The sequence below is a fragment of the Triplophysa dalaica genome, chromosome 6 (genome assembly GCF_015846415.1).
Source record: "Triplophysa dalaica isolate WHDGS20190420 chromosome 6, ASM1584641v1, whole genome shotgun sequence".
Classification (NCBI taxonomy): domain Eukaryota; kingdom Metazoa; phylum Chordata; class Actinopteri; order Cypriniformes; family Nemacheilidae; genus Triplophysa; species Triplophysa dalaica.
This window is the reverse complement of record NC_079547.1, coordinates 7,825,863-7,845,218: the sequence shown is the minus strand read 5'-3', so window position 1 is coordinate 7,845,218 and position 19,356 is coordinate 7,825,863. Positions and strand designations below refer to the sequence as shown.

The window sequence follows — 19,356 nt, the reverse complement described above, 5'->3', positions numbered from 1 at the left end:
AGTTATACCAAACAAAGATTACCCAGAGGCTTGTTAAAAAATAAACACGCAAATTTTCCTGTACAATGTTTAAGCATGTGATCAGTTTACACAGATTTAAGCATCTTTGTATACAAGCCAAAACAAATGAGTGACGTCATAAGCCTGCACCAGAGAGGGGTCGGATTCTTGCAGGGAGTCGCAATTCGGCAACATCTGCCTACTTCTCTGCTGGGTGGGCCTATTCTTCAAAGCTTACACCTGCCAGGCCCTTCTGGCTACACATCTGCATCCTGTCATAGGACCATGACTATAGTTTCAAGGATAAGTTACTTCTTGCACTAGGTTTCACTAGATCTCTTTTTGTCCAAATGTGACTAAGTCTGTGCTCAAAATATAAACCAAATCAACCAGGAGGCAAATTGAGAGATGAAGGGGAAAACAGCTGGTGGACAAAGTGAAAGCAATAAAATTACCGGAGTATATTGTATAATCTTACATGTGTTTTGATGCTTAGTCTCATTTCGTCTGACTAACAGCAGATTCAACAGGTATTATTAAACCAACAGAGACCATGGGAAATTACCACTTCAAACAACATAAAGAAAAGTATAATAAAATAGAATACATACATTTAGCAGACGCTTTCATCCAAAGCCATTTACAAAATGCGGAAAAATGGCAATCACAACAGCGAAGGAAAAAATTTCCTTCTGATGGGGATGGGCAGGTTTTTCCAAAACGGAGAACAGTCCAGGAAAAGGACATGATCGAGACTTTGTGTCTTTTTGAGGAGGCATCGCTTGTGATATTCGTTAGGCTCAACCTGATTTAGCCAAGTGGTTGATGCCCTCAGGGCAACATATTTTGTTGACCTCAGGACAACATTTTTATAAATTAAACCTAAACCCACACCAAACCCCAGCCCTAACCATAATTTACCCCTAAAATCAGAGAGAAATGATAAGTGAAAAACAATGGTCTAGAAGCACCTAATCCAGGTTGGGAGATGAAACTTAAATTTATAAACTGTAAATTTATTTCTTAAATCTGATTGGTTGATTTAAATGTTGTTCCAGGGTCTACATGATGTTGCCCTAGGGACATCAACCACTTGGCAATAACAGGAGAGCCACTAAACTAACTTCAGGAGGTGAAGCCACCGGAAGCGATCACACCGTCATCTTGGTATGCCCAACTGACAGAGACCGCCATTGACTTAGTCAAAATGACTAAAATAACCAGTTTTTCAGCTTATTAGGCACGTGATAAGTATTTAGCACACATGCGTGTTTAAATTAATTGGAACTTCTGATGTTTTTTCCTGTTTATGTCTATTTTGGGCAGAATACAGATGTATAGAAATAAATAAATTTCAATTTCAGCACCGGTTTAATATGGGTAATTAAGAAATTTTGGAAAAGTGTTTATCTTTCATTTCCGATGTCTATATCAAATCTTATTTTCATAGGTATTGAATATTTAAGGAATTTCACCATTCAACTTGAATGTATCAGAGAATATTCTTTAATAAGGAAATCTATTCAGTGATTGGTCCATGCAAATGTCGTCATCCAAAATCCCGTTTGCGGCATAGCAAAGTGCCGTAAATCATCTATAACCCTTACATATAAGATTTGGTCCTTGTTAGGTTTTAATTCCCCACACAAATAAATATTGTTTGCAAGACTGTCAGGGATTGCAAGGAGAGAACCCAGGCGCAGACAAAAGCGGGTGGAAAAGATTCTGATAATTAACACAAAACACAAAGCAAAGACCCATGAGGGGGTAAAAAACACTGACAGGGATATATTAACAAACAGACTTGACAGGAACAATAAACTAGACTGACTATACTAATAAAACACTTGACAAACACTAGACTGGACTAGATTTAAGATTTGACTGAGGAGCAAGATAGACACAATCCTCATGCATGAAACATTCGTAAATATGTCAGTAAATTCCGAGTAATTTGCACGTAAAACAGACCTTCTCGCAACTTTCCTACGGATTCACAAATACTTCGTAAACTTCAGATTTCGTAGTAAAATATACTTTAATGAATTATAATCACTCGTAAAAAGGGCGTGCATGTACAGTCATTCACAATAAACCATGAAATACAGCTATGCAAATTACGTATCTAGGAATGGTGGAATCATCTGGACTTCATTCTCTGATTTGGCTACATTATATTGCATAAATGCATGAGATGCTAATATATGCTAACCAAAAAAAGGCCAATCAATCCAAAAAAGCGTTTGGTGGCACCTGAGAATGCTTTGGAGGCACTGCACTTTATTCTGGAAATGCGTTGGTTGCTGTGATTTAGAATATCTGCAACAGTTAGCCTACTTTAGTATCTTATTTCGAAGAATATTACTTAATATGAAAATGCAGTAACCATTAATATTAAACTTCTCGACTGTAGTGTTTGATGGTTGGTCAATATAGTGTTTGTCCTGCCTCTTCTCCGCTGTGATTGGACGCCTGTGTAAAAGATGACAGTGACGAACAGCTCTGCGTTTTAAAGAAAGTAAAAAATGATTTAAGACATGGCAAAAGGACGTGCGAAATATTATTATGATACGGTGCATCAAAATGCAGTGTCATCAGTTTCATAAAGAATCCAGAATGTTACATGCGGTTGTACGTACTATGTAGACGTGGTGGAGCAGGTATACATATATTTCATACCAACTAACATTTTGAAAATATGAACATTTAGTGAATATGAATACAAAAATTTAAGTCAAAACGAACAATTTTCACAAAAAAAATCGTTCTGCTCCTGTTTCATGAATGAGGCATGTCGAACAGGCACAGGACAGCAAACACAAGGACATTAAATAGGGAATTCTAAAGAGGGATTATAACAGTGGGCAGGCAGATGTGGGGAATCACACTGGCGGGAAGCTATCGAGGGGGCGGGGTCAGGAGACGAGACAGGAGAAAACATAGCACGCCAAAACAAACAATGCCATGTGTCTCACACAAAACACGTGGCGCTGTCATGAACCTGCCACAAGACTAGAAAAGCATGACAATGGGTGTGTTCAACTTGAACCGCCGCCGACACCACGTGGGGCATTAAAGAGGCGCGAGAGCGTTTCGAGGTCTCTCAGGAGCGGCTGCATCAGGCTGTGATGACGACATAGATTTTCATGATTGGCTAGACAACGATCACGTGCGTTTCGGGTTTATTATAACGCTCAGTTCAACTAATACTTAATAATGCATGTTTTAAAAACTCTGTTCGTACAAATATAATAAACATGTTTGTAGTGGAGTAGGCGGGGCGAGACCGTGGTTCGAGACCGGTGAGTAATTGTTAATGAGCGCCAGGTGTGCGCACACCGGTCGCGAACGAGCGACCGGACCGTCGAAGAGAGAAGACCGGGCCCGAACATCTTTTTTATGTTTGTATGTATGTTCTTGTGTTTGTTCTTGTGTACATTTTACATTAGTATTCTTTTTTGTGGTTTGTTCACGGCGGTCGGCCGTGAGGGGCCGCCGGCTATTATTATTAATATTAAAACTTTGTTTGAATGTCTTCCGGTTCCCGCCTCCTTCCTTCCTTTTATTGAACCTTTATAATGTTATGTTGTGTTGTTTTATAAAATGAAATGAATACAGATTCCGTTGATAATTTAATAATATATTGTTATGTTTACCATGATTTTTAGGCACACCGTGTTAAGCTGCTCATAACATTTGCAATATGAAGAGATTATGGTTGCTACTTTTTTATTTAAATGTTTGTTTATTGAACAAATCCACTATTCTAATCCACTTCAATCGCACTTTGAAGAGGAACGTAACTACGGCAAGCAACAGGTGTCCGACTTGACTGCTCTTTTCTCAACTCCTCCCTCTACTGCAAGCTCGAACACATCTAAGGCGAGGCAGGATCATGACACAAGGCCATATACAGAAGGGGGCCAACATTCTTTGTCATGTTGTTTGTTAGGTTATAAACAGACCCCACACATTCTTCTTCCATATAGTTTCTATACCTTATTTGGTTATAACAGGTGTCTTTGTGCACTAATGCCTTGTCTTCCCGAGAATAAATTCCCGACTTTAAATAATTAACCATTTTCATGCTTAAGACATCTGCATCTTAAAATGTATTTTGATACTTTAAATATGGGGACTGGTAAATTACTGTTTTATCTTTGATATGTGATAACTCCCTCTTAATTTTACGTTTGGGCATTCCAACATGACGGCGCAGTAGCTTTTGTGTAATGACGTAATTAGCAATCCAGTCATTTATATTTATCAGTGGGAGTTATGCATAACAACAGTAAGGCCATTAGAGAAACATATTAGTTTTTGCCGTAAAGCAGTAATTTAACTCATGACTAATAAAATGTACGGTTACAATCTCAGTAACGCATGTTTTTTCATGACTTTAACAGATACTACAAAAGAGCAGAAAGGAAATAAGTAAAGAAGTTGTGCGTCTTAGGTTACGATTTCATTAGGTTGCATTATAGTGTAGCCCTTATCTGATACCGATTTGGTAGACACCGTTCAACCATAATTGCAATTACATTAACATTGGTGTAGTACTGTATAACCGCTTCCTGAGGTTGCATTAATTCTTCACAGTTTGAGGTTGGATATAATAAGTTTTGCACAGTGATTTGAAAGTCAAGTAAAAATGTTTACAAATAGCAACAGTATCAGGACCACTGCAATTCAGTATTTGGTTTGTCATTGTAGTGATTGTACCATATTAAAACATTCTATTTGCTATAGGTGCCAAGTTTTTATTTGAGTGCAGTTTTGCAGATAATAATAGGGTTCTGCATAATTGTTAAAGAACTGTTACATTTGATATTGCATAAACTTGAAGAATATATTGACTTTTTTATTGTTAAAACTTTTTGTTTTCAGATTTTGTCATTTTACTCTCAACAATTTTTTATTAGTTTATTGACTTAAAGTTTTTTAATAAACATGCAATTATTCAGAAAATCAACACAAATATTAAGAAAGCCATTTTTAAATGCATTTAAGTTTTTAACGGAACCAATTTTAGGTTTCGGGAAATTGTCATTTCAGTGCATCACTAGAGATAACAAAATAAAACTGCAACATAACTAATAAACATTAAACCATGAGGTTTACAACTCTTAAGACTCAAAGTTGATTAAACACTGTGTGTAGATGTAAAAATTCTTCAAACAGAAATGTATTGTTATTCTGCAGAACTGTCTTTGGTCCATTGAAGTAGTCGACCCTATAACTGGAACTACACTGCAAAAATATGCAGATTCTAAGTTTGTTGATCTATGACAACAGCATAATTTACTCACCTGTTGCGCAGTAGAGTTTACCCAAAGGTATATAATTATTGAGTCCTATTTCACTTAGAGACCCATCTCACAGTCGCCTGGTATATTTCTACTTACTCTTGGAAATTAGTTATTCCTCAGCTTCCATGGTCTCATGGTATAGAAATGTTCATCGGAGCATGCTCAAAGCAGTAGACCATTACTTTTTTTAATTAATATTAGAAAATAATAATTTAGCATATTATATAGTTTGGAAGTCAGTCATTTTAGATTTAGATCCAAGTCTAGTTCCACAAGGGCTAACTTAGGTTACATATCCTCTTATTACTTCTATGAAGCTTCAGCATTTAACAAGTCCTGTATAAGATAAACTTAAATATAAAATAATTTGTTTGTGTTCTTTTATTTCCTTAATAACTTAAAGATTCTCTAAATTGTTTCATTGCACATGCAGCTTGGCATCATTCCATGTCTACACCAGACACGAAAAAAGAACAGAGTAGAATCCATTATAAATTCAAATTGTGTCCACACAGGATATGGCACAGCACGACAATCCTTCTACAACAAGCCGTGTGTCAGGTCACTTTCCGCCAGTCGCGTCCGGTGTAGACACAGTGTTAATGAAAGGGATAAGTTGACCAAGTGCGTAATGTTTCAATTTATACAACGAATTAGCAAAAGTCATTCATAGGGGTTTACTCCCGCAGAAGTTCAAAAAATGCAACAGCCTGCAGAAGAGTATCACACAATTCTTCCCCTCTGTTCTTGCTGCTCATCTGAAAGGAGTTTCTGTGCTTTACCACCAAATTGTGGGGAAAAACAACTCGTGGCTCCTGCTTCATTACAGACTCTGTCATCATATTCCTTACGGTCTCAGCTCCACTTGCCCGACTGTCCCCCACCATCAGGTCAAAATGCCGACCCACAGCTGTACGCATCATGTTAAGTACTTTGGGGGATCTTCCTGGTTCCCTCACTGGGGTTAGCAAAGCAAAAAGCATGGCCTCAACTGTCCGAAGGTGAGCCATGACTGGAAAAAGGGATGTGTTCTGCGGTGAGATACTTGGCTTCTCCACCACAAAGAAGTCAGCGGCAGGAAATTTTGAAATAGCAGCAGAGATCTAGGATTGAAAAATGATATATACTGTAGTTGAGTATTGCACTAAGGATTCCAATAGATTATTACTGATAGACAGAACCTTCTTTTTATTCTAGCCTATCATATACATACAGTATATTATAGCTAGAAAATATGTTAAAAGAATAAGATTAAATGCCACTGCTTTCATACAAATTACAAGCAAAACAATTCAAGCAACAAAATGTGATGGTGTAAAATTACCAATATTAATATATTTACCAATATTTATCAAAAAACACATTCTTTTGGACATGTATTGGGGATGCAAATTTTCATAACTTTTACACACAAAAAAAAAACATGCACAACTTACATCAGCCAAATAATCTGATGCCATGTACGTCCCATTCATGAAACTCTTGCACTCTTCCTGCTGCCAGTCTAAGACATTTTTTGCTCGATCCATATGTGTCCACGCGATTTTATTCGTTCCAAAAACAATAGATATAATAGAGCTTGCTTCCTGCAACACATTAGAGAATGAATCATTGCAAAAATTCTTCAATCATGTTGGTAAAAGGGTTTAATTAGACAGTTTCTCTTACTTTCAAAAGTGCTCGGTCAACTTCAGGTCTTATAAATTTAGCCAGGTGGATTTTTCCCTTTCTCCTGTCCTTCATCTCATCTGATTTAAGTATGGAGTTAAAGACTATGACAGCACTCTTGTGCTTCAGTAAGGGCACATTAATGACACTTTCCAGACTGTTGAATGGTCCATGCATAGTTCTATAGCTGAGAATGTTTACAGCTTTTCTTCCTCTCAGCAGTTTGATCTGTGCCAGTTCAGACTCTGTAGCAGTGTTGAGGCGCTGAAGAATGACAGAACGCTGATCTGCTGTATAACATGAGTCCAGAGGTTTGTTGTCGTCGTGGCAAAATTCAGACGAATCAGACCCATTCACGGTGTTGAAACCAGCGACCGTGATTCCGCTTCTCCTGTAGCAAGCGCAGTGGAATAATCTAAGGTCATTCGCAGGCGGGGATCTCAAAGTATAAGAGAACAGACCACAATGTCCTGCAATACAAGTAAATGCAATTTTTACAAACACTTCCAACTACTGAAATTCATAAATATTTTATTACACCCACACAAAACCCTTGTTTTTTGCTATAAAATTGGTCAGTCGACTGTCCTGTAGAAACCAGGGACTACTTATTCATGCATGCTTTTCTTTCACCAAACACAGGTATGAAAATAAAAAACACAGCCGGAGACCTAGAGGACACGGAATGAACCTATATACTGTACCTTTTAAGACAAACTGCAGCGTTTACACATTATTAACTCAATACAATTGATAGGTTATACATTACCTTTGAGTACAAAAGATGTCGCAAGTCGCCTAGCAAGCCACATATTTGATAACAAGTGTTGATGTTTCTTACATATATGTCCCATGCGTTTCCCTACTGTCCCTCATTAAAACGGCTCGTATGGGAACATTGAAAATATACGTGGTTCCGCCATAGACACAGAGAAAATTGGTCGTTTTTCGAAAAGGGGCAACTTAATCAACTATAAACAGTGTTTGTTCTTAATTTTATTTCAATGTTTTGGAATTATTGGGCATTATGAAATAAATGATGTCAACTGATGAACACTTTGCTCCAATGATTACTTGTTAGACGTTGTTAGAATTTGTCAGTTAGACTTAATAATAATAAGACCCTTATGTCAAAACTGAGTTTCTCTCTTTTTCAGAGCACAATAAGATATTTGAGTAACGCTTGTAACCAATCAACACTATAGACACAAAATTTATACATTGTTACATTTTAAATGTTTTGTTTTAAAAATTGTTTGGTGTCTTGAAAAATCGAACAAAGAAACAAACACAATTATGGTTGCATAATAAATAATCATTTATCTTTAATTTTTAACTAATCTGGTAAACACATTTGTGACATCATATTAGTTCGACTGTCTTGAAAACAGGTACCAAAATCTATAAGAATATATTATTTCACTAACATTTTTATGTTTGCATCAACCTCCATCTAGTGTATAAAAAATCAAATGTTAAAATAAAAGTAGCTGTTGAGTGAAACAGCATATGCTGAGTAGGTAGGTTTTGAAGAACAGTAGCTGGTTTGTGCTGGTTAAAGCTGGTCCAGGACCATCTTAAACCAGTACATGACCAGCTTAAACCAGCACAAACAAGCTACCATGCCTCAAAACCTAACCAGGTTATGCTGTTTTTCTTCTACAGGGTAGTGCTCAAATGTTATAATCTAGAAGGAAAATACTCAAATGTGACAAGAAACGTGGGTCAGAGCGGGGAAAGGGAGAAGGTAATATGAATTCCAAAGTAAGGTTAAGGGACAAGGGTGGGAGGTGGTTGCTGGAGAGAAGAAATGGTGATGGCAGGGTTAGGGATGGAACATTGATTAAACAAGACACTTTAAAATGGAGGCACCAGACAGGATTGTGTGAGGGGTGTCAGGAAGAGTAGAACACACCCTTTTGAGGTGTACACAGTATGCAACATAGGGGTCATTCTCAAAAAACATGGGCTTCCTGACTTCAAAAAGTAAAAAAATGTAATTCAGTTTTCTTGCCTAAAATTTGATGATTAATAATCACCGGCATGATTACATTGTTACCAATAATAATGGGCCATTTGATTCTTAATTATTTTATTTGACTTATTATTGCAAAGAGTTTTCTGCCAGTGGTGTATCACCAGTGCCAATAACACCAGTGACAAATTCCCATGAAAGGATGATTTTCCAAAATGATGGCTAAGTCACCTCAAAACTAGCATGAGGCAAACTAAAATCTATACATTATAACAGAGTTCCTCAAATCTTACCCTGGAGGGCCGGAGCACTGCAGAGTTTAGCTCCAGCCCTGATCAAACACACCTGAGCAAGCTGATCAAGTTGTTCAGTATCACTAGAAAATCACAGGTATGCAAGTTTGATCAGGGTTGGAGCTAAACTCTGCAGTGCTCCGGCCCTCCAGGGTAGGATTTGAGGAACCCTGCATTATACCAATAAACATCCTTCATAATGACACAAACCAAAGCCACACCAATGATGCTTTTAAAGAACCACAGCAAAAACCAACATTTTAAACTAAATGTCTAATTTATATCTAGGAAAGGGACATTTTCTCTATTTATATAGAGGAAGACAGACATACCCGCATACAAATGCTCCCCACACACAATATGCACAGGTACTAACACACATAGACATAGACACACACACGGGTGGACACGCACCCACGCATAGGAGAGAGAAACACAGGTCGAATATTAAACAGACTAAAAAATTCTGAATTCTAAAGAAGCCCCCCGGCCAGGCAAATAGTGCAAAACAGTTTTAGGAACGAGAAAAAAAACTTGACAAGGGGATTCCAGTTCCCCTCTGGCAAATGCTGCTGCCTCTGCACAAGCTCTACAGTGCGTGCACAACAAGGCTAAATAAAAATAAATAAACTTACTAATAAATTATAGATTTAAGATTATCATTAATAATCTATACTTGTGTTTCATTGGTTAACTTGATAAAAAAATAAAAGAAAAATAAATGTTTATACACAATTCAGAAGAGTTAAACATGGGGAGGGGAACATGTGTTTTTTCAAGTAGAAATGAAATTCAAATAAATGTAGATTTTTTTTCAACAATCATCATTCTAAAAATGCGCTGAGTTGCGTATTAATGGCATTTTATCTTTATGAAGCCTTTTACATGCCTGTAAAGTTTAATGACAGATTTGTTACCATAATTTGAAAATGATCCGATCGTGATGAGGAATAAAAAAGAAAAAATCTGCTATTTGATTCACAGTCAGTAGGTGGCGGTAACATATATTTGAATGACTGCCAACGGCTTTTAAACAAGGAAAAAACGATAAGTGCTCCTGTCCAGTTGGTGGCGGTAATGTGTAGGTTTGTCAACTGGCAAAAGTCACACAAGGAGCTCGAGCGACCTGTTCGGATTTTAGTTAGATTACATTCAACCGTTTATTTACGTTAATAATGGCAGAGGACAGAGCTGAACGTTCCGATGGACGGATAGTGAAGATGGAGGTTGACTACACAGCCACTGTCGATCAGCGTCTGCCTGAGTGTGAGACAATGGCCAAAGTAAGTGTGAATGAGCGGCTGAGTCATGCTGCAAGCTAAAGCTAACGCTCATGAAATTGCTATCGGATAACCATTGGACTGCTTATTTTAATACATTAGAAAGTGTCCGGGTTTATAAAAAAAACAGCCTATCACATACATGTGAGCTTCATATTTAAATCTGTGTTATCATTGGAGACATACACAGAGAAACATTTAATGTCATGTCAAACAGCCGTACGTACAATCACTGTTTAATGACATAACCTTTGCGAGAGATACAATTTAAACATTTCTGATGTTGTTGTTCTTTCCATTTTCAGGAGGGCCGACTACAGGATGCTGTTGAAAGTCTGTTGTCTTTAGAAAAGCAGACGAGAACTGTTAGTGCTTATCATAGTTGTCTTCTATGAAAGTTTTACTTTATCAGGTCTTCAAATGCTCTAATATGTTTGTGTTGTCACTATTGTCCAGGCCTCAGATATGGTCTCCACTTCCAAAATTTTAGTGGCGATAGCTCGGATGTGCTATGAAGCCAAGGACTGGGATGCATTGAACGAAAACATCATGCTACTGTCTAAGAGGAGGAGTCAGCTTAAACAGGTAGAAAAACTAAAAGACTGGTTAACATATATGTCAAATTCATTATGCTGGGTTAAATAATGTATATGAATATCTTATTTTCCTGTGCAGGCTGTTGCTAAAATGGTGCAGGAATGTTATACCTACGTTGATGCCGTGAGTGACCTCACGATCAAACTCAGACTCATCGACACACTGCGCACTGTCACTGCTGGAAAGGTCTACTGTTTTTAAATTATTTAAAATATTTATATTCCATTTTTTTATGACTTGGATCACTTCTTTTTGTTGTAAGGCTCATCCTTGTACTTATGTCAATGATTTTGTAGATATATGTGGAAATTGAGCGTGCCAGGCTGACTAAAATACTGGCCCACATCAAAGAACAAAGTGGAGATGTGAAAGAGGCTGCATCCATTGTGCAGGAGCTGCAGGTACGTCTGATTCATTCAGTATATTAGAACATGCTGTACAATTCTTTTCTTTTTTACATGGCTAGTTGTACTTATGATGTTGATTTAGAATATTGGAGCTGGATGGCGATTTACTCCATTCAAGCGTAGATTAAGTCACTGGAACTGTCATCTCATATCTCATGAATGGGAGCTGAACATATTAGCTGACGTAGTCTAGATAACTAATGATAAAGACTGGAAACGTTTCTGTTTCCCGGAAGGTGGAGACGTATGGCTCTATGGAAAAAAAGGAGAAGGTGGAGTTCATTCTGGAGCAGATGAGATTGTGCATTGCTGTCAAGGATTATATTCGCACACAGATCATCAGCAAAAAGATTAACACCAAATTCTTCCAAGACGAAGGCACTGAGGTTCTCAATCTCTTACTAATTAAACTCCTTCACCAAAGAATTGTCAGATATATATATATTTGTATGTTGTTTTTTCTTAATTTCCGGACTTGCTTTTTTTCTAGGAATTGAAGCTTAAATATTATAATTTGATGATTCAAGTTGACCAGCATGAGGGCTCCTATCTGTCCATATGCAAACACTACCTAGCCATTTATGACACTCCCAGTATCCTGGAAGACAACCTGAAATGGCAGCAGGTATTTAACATCAAAATCCTCAGTTCACATTCTGCTTTGAGTGTAAATGTTAACCTTTTTTCCTGACCTTAGAACAAAGAAACTGTCACTTAATTTTCCAATTAAGGTGTTTAAAACTAAATAGACCTTGTGTTTGTTTTAGGCTCTGAAGAGTGTTGTCCTCTATGTGATTTTGGCTCCTTATGACAATGAACAGTCTGATCTAGTTCATAGAATCAGCACTGACAAGAAATTGGAAGATATCCCAACATACAGGTAAATAAACTAAAACCCAAGGATACACTATTTCCTTTCAAGTTTCAGTTCACCCTAAAATAAAACGTCTGTCAGCACTTACTCGTCCTCAAGTTGTTTAAAATCTGTATACATTTCTTGGTTTTGATGAACACAGAGAAAGATATTTGCAAGAATGCATCCAACTGAACAATTCTCCACTACCACTGACTACATTGTAGGAAAAACTACAATGATAATCAAAAGCTTGCATTATCTTCTTTTGTGTTCAACAGAACAAAGAAATGTATGAAGCATTTTTTCCTACTATGGTAATCAATGGTGACCAAGATCTGTTTGGTCACAAGCGTTCTTCCAAATATCTCTCTCTTATTTTTTGGTGAACTGTTCCTTAAAATGATGCCGTTGCCAGTGCACAGTAGGGCTGGGCGATGTTAGCGTATATTGCTGATGTTTCACAAATATCCTGCTGTCGATTACAACAGACAGATACAAGAGGATAAATTATAATAAGGGAAAATATGTGTTATAAAATTATCATGCGATGTAGGCTTTGGACGTGTACGTTAATGTTCATATGCCCAGGCAGTCTGTAACAGTGACATACTTTTGGATAAGCAGTTTTTTTCGGTCAGTTGAATGTGCTGCTGTTTCCTGCCGGTCAATGCACAGATAGACCAAGAGAAAGACAAGCTGTGTCTGCAAAGCAAAAACCTCACGCTCACGGGAATGTCTCATGCTCGCATGTCAGATTTTCCTACCGCAGGGCAAAACTTAATATAATCTAAACCACATCGACAAAATAAACCGTTAGGATGATTTCACAATGCAGATACCCTGTCAGATAGTCCTACCATCTTAAAATAAACGTACAGCGTAAATACCCTGTCAGATGATCCTTTTAGCATAAAAGAAAGATGTAGGATTAATATACAGCACAACACCCAATACAATTGTACTATAGGTTTTATATAATTTATAGAATGATTTAACAACGAAAATACTCTCGTATTCCTGTAACAGTATAAATGTGTGTATGTGTGCGTGTTTGTTTGGCACTTGGTGGTCCGGAACGAATTCCCTCCCGGTCTGTTTCCACAAATTGATCGTCTGCGCAAAGTTGCATGAAGTCAAACACACCCGATATTATCGGATATCACGGTGATTTTACGGTCGATTATCGATAGATTTTTTTTAAACACATTGCCCAGCCCTAGTGCACAGCAAGCTTGGTTTAGGGTGGAGTCTGTGCTGCTGTATGAGAATATGCATTGATGTCACGTTTTCACTGGAACATGACCCGTGAGTCAGACTGAGTGGCAATAGATTATAGCAAATGCAAACACACACAATTTCTGCTTAAATTGAAAGCTGTTGGACTCAACAGAACCAGGGGTCCTTGCACATTTAAATGATGCACAGAATCCAGTTTATGACATTTGTTTTGTACATGATTTTTAACCTGGGGAAATGCACAGAGGAAAGTGTTAAGTTTATCTGCTTATAATGTTAACGATAATGAGATTTTTCCCAACACTGCCTATATCTAAAGTTAAAAAATGAGGCATCAAAATAAGATTTTTGTATAAAAAACTACTGAAAGAGTAAAAAATGTGGGAGACATATCAGCCGACCCCATTTCATAGATTTTCATTTTATTATCCCTTTATTTGGCAAGCTTGTTTTACAAACAGTTCAGCCACACAGTTTTCATCAGAGCATGTTACGTCTTATTTGAAATACAGTAAGATACAAATATTTACATTGTATATTATTTTCCATTGTCCGTTATGGATGAAAATCAAGATAGATATTTCTTTCAAGAAACTTCTTGACATTATAAATATCTTTCTGTGTTGTTAAGGGCCAGTTGGGGTGTTAGGGGATCATCGCTCTGTTTACTTACTGTTCCATAGCCTTTGTTTTCTTATGTGGTTTAAGGATTGCTGAGCCATAAGCGTAATAATTCTACGATTCATTCCTGTATACAAGAGTTAATCCTTTTTTCTCCCTGACAGGGATCTCCTGAAGAAGTTTACCACTATGGAGCTAATGAGCTGGTCATGCGTTGTTAAGGATTATGGGAAGGAGCTGAGAGAGAGTTCTATGGAAACCCCTGACACTGATGTATTTACCGACTCAGAAGAGGGAGAGAAAAGATGGAAAAATCTGAAAAACAGAGTGGTAGAACATGTGAGTAATCTTTATAGTGTATTGTGTCAGCAGTTATTCAGGGATGTAATTTTTTTTTTTTCTGTATAAGTACGGATTTATCTATTTTTTACCTTGTTGGGATTGCATAAATTCCATTCTATTTTTATTTGTGGCGGGGGTTTTGGAGATGTACGGGTCATCATCATCCAACTGGATCCTTTCTATGCTCCCTATGTCAATCGCATGCTTGTTATAAAGGCACACACCGACCGATTCATTAATTCAGAACATAATTCTGCAAGTTTTCTTTGTCAATGAGACCGTGTAAAACAGACTACGAGACTGTGTAAAAATAGTTGTGATACTCAAAAAACATGTGTTGTATTAGGGCTGGGCGATAAAACGATAGCGATTTTTTCATAGACGGTACAACATTGTCGATATCAATATAAAAAAACGTTTTATATAGCGCTAGATAATCTCCTTAAAATGTGCACGCCCGTGACGTCTGAAGATCTTAAACGGCCTATAAGATGTTTTGTTACATGAGCGTGCTACGATTGACAATCAAACAACCAATAAGATCTAATTTGCTGGGTTGCGTTTGGTTCAGTTTGGTTGCATCATCGCCGTGTTGACATTAGAACATGTACAAGATGAGAACCGTGCCTGCCGTCAGCGAGGAAATTGTGAACTAAAAGGGAAATGTCAGCTCGCAAGTGTGGCAGTTTTTTTATTTATTTTCTTCCGACCAACATCAGAAGAACGTAGTGTGTAAGCGATGTAAAAAAAAAAAAAAACGTCCCGTCTAAGCACGGAAACACAAGCAATTTATTCCACCATCTTTGGAATATACATCGTGTCGCCCATCTACCTCAATTCAACAAACAACCCACAAGCAGTCCACGATGGAGATTTACTCTGTAACAATGCCATATGATAAATCTTCAAAGCGATATAATGACATAACCCATGCAATAGCGTACTTCATTGCAAAAGAAATGCTGCCGTTTAGCGAAGTCAGGCTTTTGTTTACTGTTATAAAGGTTTGTTGGTTTTACTTGTTACTGATGCTGTTGTTGATCTACCGTAAAGTTTGCCTTGATTGTTCTATGTTTACACAAAATGTTACAAAATGTGTTCTCTTCCATTTAAAGTTCAAAGTTTGTTTAAACTCTTATCTTAATATAAGTAGAGTAAGACATAAAGAAGATATTTCGTTAAAATTTTTACTGCTAAAACTAATTTTATTTGTTGAATGCCTAAATAATGTGGGTCAGTTAAAATACAGTGGTTAAATACGAACTGTTCTACTTTTCATTTTTACATTAAAAAAAGGTCAATAATTATCGATATCGAATGATATGAAGCATCATAGTGTTGAGATATTTTTTAGCCATATCGCCCAGCCCTATGTTGTATGATAATTCGCGTTGGAATGGTGTCTCTACCAAATACATAAATTTAATTAAACTGAAACCGCAACATGCAGCTTTTTGAATTAACTTTATTAAATGTGGATTAATGCTATCAGTGTTGTATGAATTACGTAGATGCGCTATCTAGTGGCTGTCTATGGAAATCTCTTGAGGCCAAAGTATTCTTCACTTTTTGTGTTCAATTATTATTTAATAATGACAATACAATGAAAAGTAATGTTAAGTACTCAAGGGATGCCATTTGTTAATGCCATCTTATTTGGCATAAGATATTTGCACAAAGCATCAACCTATTTGGTTAAACATTGTTAAGATCACTGTTGAACTGTTAAACATTTTTACTGATATACCAAAATTGCCTGTCAGAATTGGGTAATTATTATGTACTTTTTTATATTATGTGTTTCTGCGATAAGTGACAAATATTTTTGTGTTGTTTTATTTGTTGTGGGGAGGGTGGTGAGGGTGCGTGCAGTCTTCCTCCTTTTTTGTTGTTGGCTGATCACAAGCCTGGTTATTGCACAGTAGTTAATATTTTGAAGTTGTTGTCTTATTTTTGATTTTTTTTATTATTTCAGTTTTAGTTTTTATTTATTTTCAGTTATTAATATTAGTGCCTCGGCTAAAACTTATTTTAGTTCATTGCAAAGGCAACATTTAAGGTTTTTCAAATAATATTTAGACAAAAACTTTATTTGATTTCAGTTCACAGAAGTGTTCTAATATTATTTTGTTTTAGTAAACTATATAAGAACTTATATATGTATGTCATTTCAATTTACTTGCTGTATAACTAATTATAATTATCTGTCTGGTCATTTTCAGAACATCAGAATTATGGCAAAATATTACACAAGGATCACAATGGAGAGGATGGCGGGACTGCTTGACCTCTCAGTTGATGTAAGTTATGTCATTAAATATGCCATTCAATCATTTTCTTGTCTTTTGAGATTAGTCTGAGAGATTTCTGTCAGGTACGTGACAGAGCTGGGATTATAAAACATTGGCAATTAATTGGTATACATTTAATTTTGATGTAAAAGTGTGATAAACATCTGAATTAAATGTAACAAGACAAGAAGACTGTCCAAGCAAACAATATAGTATATATTCAAAAAAGTTGGCAATTTCCTTGTTTGCAAGGTATACACATGACAGGACCAGTAATGTTCGATCCCTAAACTTCGCAAAAAATTTTTTTTCAATTTTTTTTTATTTATTTTCATAGTCTACATTATTTACATTATTGCTGGATTATTGTAAAAAAATGTAATCCCATTCAAAGCAATAGTGGAAAATATATATACAAGTTATATTCCTGTGTCTATAGGTTTTATGTTCTAATTTGCACAGATTTTAACTTCATATTTCATGCATTATTTCTGCACAGGCATTTCAAAATGTATTATAACACCTTTAAATAGCTTTCAAATTATTAAATAAGTGGAATATTTAAAGGAAACAATTAAAATAAAACATGCACATGCATAATATGCAACTTTTTTGTTTTTACTGTTTGTAGGAGTCTGAGGAGTTCTTATCAAACCTGGTGGTCAATAAGACAATCTATGCGAAGGTGGACCGTCTGGCTGGTGTTATTAATTTTCAGCGGCCCAAAGACCCCAACAATCTTCTGAATGATTGGTCTCACAAACTTAACTCTCTCATGTCTCTTGTCAACAAAACTACTCATCTCATTGCCAAGGAAGAGATGATCCACAACCTCCAGTAAAGCTAGTCATGATATTATTTGTATAGTTTTGCTCAAATACTTTTTATTTTACCTTGAAACATCTGATTGTTAAACATTCATGTTCAAAACTTTGATTTTGTAACTGAATTATTTTTTGTATTCAAAAGAATCTGCTCCCAGTGGTTTCTGGTAAATGTTTTTTGGCAATGAAGTGACTTGCAGTCTTTGTTTTATGTTCAAGAGATCTGGCTTGGTTGTTGTTACTGTCTACAGAAACTACTCACTTTAGGCCTGCATGTATTTAAATCAGATTACATTGTATTTTTAATGACTCTCCTTCAGTAAACTTTAACATCTGTTACTTTAAAACATTGATAGAAAACATTTTGTTACTCGCAGTATTTATAGAAGGCACATAAAAAGGGGTTTCTTCACTTGATCTAGCTTCAGACCTTTGGTCATTCAATGTAGGCAGTAGCTTTGGTGATGTCATTCCTAGTTTTAAACATTAATGCATATTAAAGCTCTTCGTTGGAAGTTACTCATGGTTCAATAAGGTTCAACAATAACACTCAAAACTATTTCCTAGGTTGTAATCAAAACACACTTAACCACTGTCCTTGCCAATCTTCCAAGAAACAACAGACACCCAAAAAAATAGATATTTGTAAGAATGTCAGAAACCAAACAGATCTCTACTCCCATAGTATTTATTTTCCCTACTAAAGCAGTAAGTAGTAACCACACAATAATGTTTGTAATTTCTTTTTATTTTTACTTTGGGCAACCAAACAATTAACCAACATTTTATTTTTTATTTTAACAGTTAAATTCATTACATGAAACATGTTTATTAAAATAAAACAGATTTCAACATTCAAAATGGGTCCATAAATATAAGCGTGAGTGGTGGCGACATCTTAAAGAGTAAGTTACAATAGGTCATGAAAATTACATTTCATGCAGTGTGTTATGTTGCCTTTTTTTGAAAGTAAGCAGTCTGCCGAGTTTAAGTCCGAAGGTTAATTTATGATAAAGTTATTGCCTTGTGGAAAAGGGAGTCGACTCTGAATCACGCAAACGAGACGTGAACTAGTCCGAGTCTCTAACGCCACGTATCAAGGTCACTAGAAATAGTCCCCGCCTATGTTTTGCTGGGACTGGCGCGAACACTTCACTCTCCTCCCCCAAACACTGTCGCTGGTTCGTGATGTGTGTGCATCATGTCTACATCGTGAAACTAAGTCCGTCTGACTTAAATAACCAAAGGAAGAACTTCTGAGAAAACAATGGTTACCATTCATTTTTCAAACGACACCAAAGGAGTATAACCCCAGGGTTTTACTGTGTGTGCATCATTTCACCAAAGATTGCTTGGCTTATTTAACCCACCCAGCACTAGACGTCATTTGGACGTCTTTTTTTGGGCTAAATCAAGTCGGCCCGTCCTGGCCGTCTTTTAGCCCAAAAATCGATGTCGAAATTTGGTCTTATTTTGGTCCGTCGAAATTTAGTCGAAATTGGCCCAAAAATCAACGTCGAAATTTGGTCTTTTTTTGGTCCGTAGAAATTTGGTCGAAATCAGCCCAAGATCAACGTATATTACTAATATTGACATGAAAAGAATATCACATTACAGTAGTTTCTGTGTTGCGTGTGTTGCGACTACTTCTTAAGAT

At 36.5% G+C, this 19,356-nt stretch overlaps 2 protein-coding genes across 2 annotated transcripts; one reads left to right on the top strand and one right to left on the bottom strand.

The window, feature by feature from the left end:
• Positions 1 to 4,909: 4,909 nt before the first annotated feature.
• tefm (transcription elongation factor, mitochondrial) lies at positions 4,910 to 7,843 on the bottom strand. Its single transcript, XM_056750784.1, has 4 exons — positions 7,747 to 7,843; positions 6,978 to 7,447; positions 6,746 to 6,895; positions 4,910 to 6,412 (listed from the first exon to the last, which is right to left on the bottom strand). Exons 1-4 carry the CDS (start codon positions 7,829 to 7,831, stop codon positions 5,987 to 5,989), a joined length of 1,131 nt encoding a protein of 376 aa, XP_056606762.1. The 5' UTR covers positions 7,832 to 7,843; the 3' UTR covers positions 4,910 to 5,986.
• A 2,489-nt stretch (positions 7,844 to 10,332) lies between these two features.
• psmd12 (proteasome 26S subunit, non-ATPase 12) lies at positions 10,333 to 17,888 on the top strand. Its single transcript, XM_056751451.1, has 11 exons — positions 10,333 to 10,528; positions 10,831 to 10,890; positions 10,982 to 11,110; positions 11,201 to 11,308; positions 11,419 to 11,523; positions 11,766 to 11,915; positions 12,020 to 12,154; positions 12,297 to 12,409; positions 14,407 to 14,581; positions 16,807 to 16,884; positions 17,507 to 17,888. Exons 1-11 carry the CDS (start codon positions 10,421 to 10,423, stop codon positions 17,714 to 17,716), a joined length of 1,371 nt encoding a protein of 456 aa, XP_056607429.1. The 5' UTR covers positions 10,333 to 10,420; the 3' UTR covers positions 17,717 to 17,888.
• Positions 17,889 to 19,356: the final 1,468 nt, after the last annotated feature.

Coding starts and splice junctions, on each gene's coding strand:
- tefm (XM_056750784.1), bottom strand. CDS start 7,831: ATGGGACATATATGTAAGAAACATCAACACTTGTTATCAAATATGTGG. Junction 7,448..7,746: donor GACATCTTTTGTACTCAAAG/GTAATGTATAAC, acceptor CTTGTATTGCAG/GACATTGTGGTCTGTTCTCT. Junction 6,413..6,745: donor CATCAGATTATTTGGCTGAT/GTAAGTTGTGCA, acceptor TTTCAATCCTAG/ATCTCTGCTGCTATTTCAAA.
- psmd12 (XM_056751451.1), top strand. CDS start 10,421: ATGGCAGAGGACAGAGCTGAACGTTCCGATGGACGGATAGTGAAGATG. Junction 11,309..11,418: donor GCACTGTCACTGCTGGAAAG/GTCTACTGTTTT, acceptor ATGATTTTGTAG/ATATATGTGGAAATTGAGCG. Junction 12,410..14,406: donor GAAGATATCCCAACATACAG/GTAAATAAACTA, acceptor TCTCCCTGACAG/GGATCTCCTGAAGAAGTTTA.